This window comes from Neolamprologus brichardi, chromosome 6 (assembly GCF_056152115.1).
Source record: "Neolamprologus brichardi isolate AB-2024 chromosome 6, ASM5615211v1, whole genome shotgun sequence".
In the NCBI taxonomy this organism is placed as follows: domain Eukaryota; kingdom Metazoa; phylum Chordata; class Actinopteri; order Cichliformes; family Cichlidae; genus Neolamprologus; species Neolamprologus brichardi.
In genome coordinates this window covers 27,108,038-27,112,812 of record NC_142109.1, presented here as the reverse complement: position 1 = coordinate 27,112,812, position 4,775 = coordinate 27,108,038, and the positions used below count along the sequence as shown (strand labels likewise).

The 4,775-nt window shown below is 36.9% G+C and overlaps 1 protein-coding gene across 1 annotated transcript; it reads left to right on the top strand.

Moving 5' to 3' along the window:
- Positions 1-645: 645 nt before the first annotated feature.
- On the top strand, positions 646-2,680 carry LOC102788433 (claudin-4-like). Its single transcript, XM_006790759.3, has 2 exons — positions 646-808; positions 959-2,680. The coding sequence occupies exon 2, from the start codon at positions 1,209-1,211 to the stop codon at positions 1,875-1,877; it is 669 nt and encodes a 222-aa protein (XP_006790822.2). The 5' UTR covers positions 646-808; positions 959-1,208; the 3' UTR covers positions 1,878-2,680.
- Positions 2,681-4,775: the final 2,095 nt, after the last annotated feature.

The following is a 4,775-nucleotide window of genomic DNA, read 5'->3' as shown; positions in this document are numbered from 1 at the left end:
TTCAGAGACAGTGTTTTTACTCTCAGAAAGTCTGGCGTTATTTAGTAGGTTTATTTTGAGCTGGAGAAGCAGTGACAACAAACAAGGGACCTCATGTTGAAACAATGAAACCAGCTGTGTCAGAAGGAGTATAAGTGGATGCTATTCAAAACTGTTAACAGGATATCACCATCGGGAAAGCCTGTGTAGTACGGAAATAATGAAAACATAGGACTCAGAATGGACCTTATGCCAGTGTGGTAGTGTTAGCAGTGTCTCTAATGCCATCTAGTGGCTGTCTGGTCACAGAACAACTTATAAAAACCAAACAAATTTTTTGTCAGCTTAAAACTTAAAACATTATATAATATATAAAGTATTATATTATATAATTTCTTATATATTATATAATATATAATTTAATATGTTACTTTTAGTTCTTATTAGAATTTTTCCATTTCTGTAGTATCCCACTATAGTCAGTTTGGCATATGCTAATGAGCTTCAAACTACTCCCTGACTTCATCCTCCGCCTCATTCTGCCCACTCAAACTGAAAGAGATGAGAACATAGTAGCAAGCAACAATGTCTGTAACAATGTGTCCTTGTGCTGTTATTTCATTTTTTGCATAACCAGCTCTGTGTATGTGGTGTGTATTTAGTATGCACTATTACACTGCTGCCCTCCTACATCTCTGTGTGTGAGACAAACTGGTCAGTCACAACAGAAGAAAGACATCAACTACTTGCATCATATGGCTACTCTCCATCACTAGAAACACACAAATGATTAACAAACCATCACATCGTCTGTGGATAACAGATTAAAGTAAGTGTTGAAGAAATTTGTGTAAGATATGTTATTGAAAGGACTACATTTTGACTGCTGTGTAAATTTTCTGATACTACTTTATGTCTTAGCAAATTTGAAATGTGTCTCTATGAAGTTAATTTCCTGAAGTTGATTTCATCTTTGCAGCATACCTATTGGAAGAAAAAGAAAGGACACTGAGGAGAAGAAGTGCCTTTGAGGCAACTGCTGTTGTGATTTGGAGCTATATAAATAAAATTCAGTTGAACTGAACTGAATTGAAGGGACCCATACAAACAGCTTAAAATTCCTTTAAATGACTGGAATATAGTGGAGAAGAAAAGAAAAAAACTGAACCAGGGTATTTCAAAGAAAAGATCACTTTTGGGTATTTTTTTTTTAAGTTTTATAAGCAACAATGGCATCAACAGGTCTTCAGCTGATGGGTTTGGTGCTGGCTCTGCTGGGTTGGGTTTGCGGGGCGCTGGTGTGTGCTGCTCCTCTGTGGCGTGTATCTGCATTCGTAGGTGGAGAGATAGTCATTGCCCAGGTGTTGTGGGAAGGACTGTGGATGAACTGTCTGTCTCAGACCACAGGACAGATCCAGTGCAAGACCTATGACTCCACCCTGGCACTGCCTATGTTTACCCAAGCAGCCCGGAGCCTCACAGTTCTGTCTTTACTTCTCTGTCTTCTGGCCATCATCCTCGGGGTGTCAGGAGCCAAGTGTACTCACTGCATGGGAGACAATAACCAGGACTCCAAGGCAAGACTGGGAAGGATATCAGGGGTGCTCTTCATTGTGGCTGGGCTTGCCTACTTGATACCCATCTGTGGAACTGCCTATGCAATCATCAGGGACTTCTATGATCCAAATGTTGCTGCGCCTTTGAAAAGAGAACTGGGGCCGGCATTGTACCTGGGTTGGGGGGCCAGCATACTGCTCCTGGTGGGGGGAGCTCTGCTGCACATCGGCTCTCCTCCACCAGGAGCAAGAGCTCTGCCCATTATCGGAAGACCAGCAAAAGACAACCAACAAACAGTAGCAACAGGAGAGGTAAAGCAACAAGAGAAATCCTTTGTATAAAACCAGTGGGTATTTGAACAGATACAGAGGTCACAACTTCATTATTTAAGTTTCTGGAAACTGCAAGGTCATTATCTACAAGGGGATATTCAGAACATAATAGGTTTCATAGTATTATAAAGTTAAGTTTGGTTTGTTAAATTAAGTTTATTTAATAAGGTGGAAGGCTTATGACTTTTTTACTCTCAAAAATGATATAAATTGCATGACAGATATTTAATGACTAAATTGCAAAAATATGGCTTATGTAGCAAATGTGATACAAATTAAAACTCATATATGCACATTAAAATTTGAAATAATGTTATATATGTTTTGTCTAAAAGTTCAACAAACACTCCATTATCAAAAAAAGAAAAAAAAGATTTCTGGCAGTTATTTCATGATTCAGGTTTTAAAGAACTAATTAATCTGAACAAGCTAATTTGAACAAGCTGCTAAGGAAATGGATAGAAGGGCTTTTTAAAAGAGTAGAAAGTGAAATGAGTTGTGGGTGGATTGCAGATGTTTACTAATGCATGTGACTTACATTTGTCAGATTCCAATCAGCCTCTGCTTGTGTTTGTGCGTGTGTGTGTGGGGGCTGTCTGTGTACAGAAGACCAGTGTACATATTGTAGCTGTGTGAGCTGGTGTTTGCACTGAAAATATGTGTGGGCAGTTGGAGCAATGCCATTTACTTTTAACACACACAAAGAAATGGTTAAATTTCATTTTAGTCTGCTATTATTAGATATACATTTTATAGCTTGATGACAGTTGGGACTTTTTCCACTAGTAATAATTATTGATCTAAATGTTATTTCCAGTAAACACAGTTTTTCTATTTTAGTATAATAAAACAAATAAATTTTTACTTGTGTTTTTTCTGATTGTGTTTTAATACTGCATTGTTTTCTGTCAAGTCAGCGAATGCAATGAATATAATACAATATACTTTACTAAGAATTTTTTATTCCTATTGTTTTTAATTAATTATTTTATTTGGATTGTAATGACCTATGCACAACAATAAATGTGTTTGCATCACAACAGCTGGTTGTCCTGTTCATATTTGATGTCTAATGAAACTGAGTAAACATCTATTGAATGTAACAATCCCAGAAAAAGACGTTCACAAAATTCTATTCCCAGTGCTCTTTATTGTTAAGAGTTTACCACACATTGTACATTTACTAATCTAATAAAAAAAATCCAAGCTGGGTTTGCTTTAAAAAAATGGCCTCAAGAGCAACACACATTCTCGCTGAAGGACAGCTGCAATGATATGTTAATGATTACCTCACGTGTCACTGATTATGAACACAGAACAAAATTTGTCCTTTGAGGCCTTTTCAGTGTGAACTTGAACGTATGCAGAATCTAGATTATCATTTAAGCATTTGGCTCACATTGTTCTTGTTAGCTATTTCCTGTTTACTGCATGTTTGTTCTACCACATATGTGTGTGTGTGTGTGTGTGTGTTTAACCATACAGAGTATGAGTAAGAGAAGAATAAGAGAAGGAGCGTAGTTAAATCACATCATTTGTAGATGTGAGGTCATTAGAAATCAGCACTGATAAAAAAAAACTAAAAGACCGCAAGTTCACTTAAACACAGTTTTACTGAAATGAACAGTGAGTCAACCGCTGCTGGATCTTAAAGCACTTTGAGTAGTAATAGCACCCAAAAAACACAAGGGGGCAGTAAACTGTAAGGAAACAATGCACTATTCCAACAACCTTTATATTTTACTTTTGGGACTGGTTTAGGTGTCATTATGTGTTATGTGATCATTGTTTAGTTTTACATCAGAAAGAAACAAAGCACACATCACCTGAGAAGATGTGTCTCTGTGTAGTGTTTCCTTTATGCTGCCCTCACAGCAACATATTGAACTTTTGTTAAAAAGTTTTTTTTAAGGTAGGCCTGTTTTGTGCAATTGGGCAATATATTGACGAGGAGTTCTTCCTTCTTGGAAAGGAACAAACAGTGAGTTTATTTTCAGTCACCCTTATCGCTTTTGTATTGACACAACATAATTCACAGTCTAATTATTTCCAAGCACCCTCAGCTGAAATATGATACAATTTAAAGAGTACATGGAGAAGAAAAAATACAAAAGAAACATAAAAAAAAATGCAATTCAGTTCAGTTTGGCTCAAATTGCACTCATTGCGTGTTATTGTTTGATTTGAGGCACACTGTAAAATGTATGTATCATAAATTAGTTTTAATGCCTCTAACAATCCTCCCTCTCAGCAAACAACTCGTGTAAGAAGCTATTAGCCTCATTGCAATCACAACAGATAGTTTGGGAAAGCATGGGAACAAGGAGTTAAAGTGAAATGTAAACATAAAAAATGTTAAAGTCAGTTTAAAACTGAAAGCTACCTGAATTCTAGTCAAATTTTTTCACACCTTTCTTAAGCTTCTTTTCTCTTGAGACTAGAAGAATAAGTTCTCTGCTGAACTCGGGGTCAGCTCTGGAGCCTCAGCATAAAAAGTTAAACATCTAGCTGCAAAGCTAGAGTGGCCTCAGTCATGATTACCTTTCCACAGGTTATTCATTAAGAGTGTTCTCACCAGTGGATTTGACAACAACACGCTAAATGCAAGGAAATCTTTACAATTAGTCATTAAAACTACAGCAGATTAGAATCACCAGTTAACCGTACTTACAAAGAGAGAAATATCTTTTGAAATTTTTATATTTGTAGCATATTCATATGTAGCTATACATCACTGGTGCTCTGTAATTATAATTTTAAGCCCAGAGTGATGGCGCAGTTGGGAGTCTTGCCTCACAAGAACTTTCCTTGTTTGTACATAGTCACCTGGAGCCAGTCTGTGTGAAGTCTACATGTTCTGCCTGTGCCTGCATGAGTTTCCTCTAGGTATTCTGGCTTTTTCCTGCG

What these genes read in the sequence shown, in the direction of transcription:
- LOC102788433 (XM_006790759.3), top strand. Translation starts at nt 1,209, where the DNA reads ATGGCATCAACAGGTCTTCAGCTGATGGGTTTGGTGCTGGCTCTGCTG.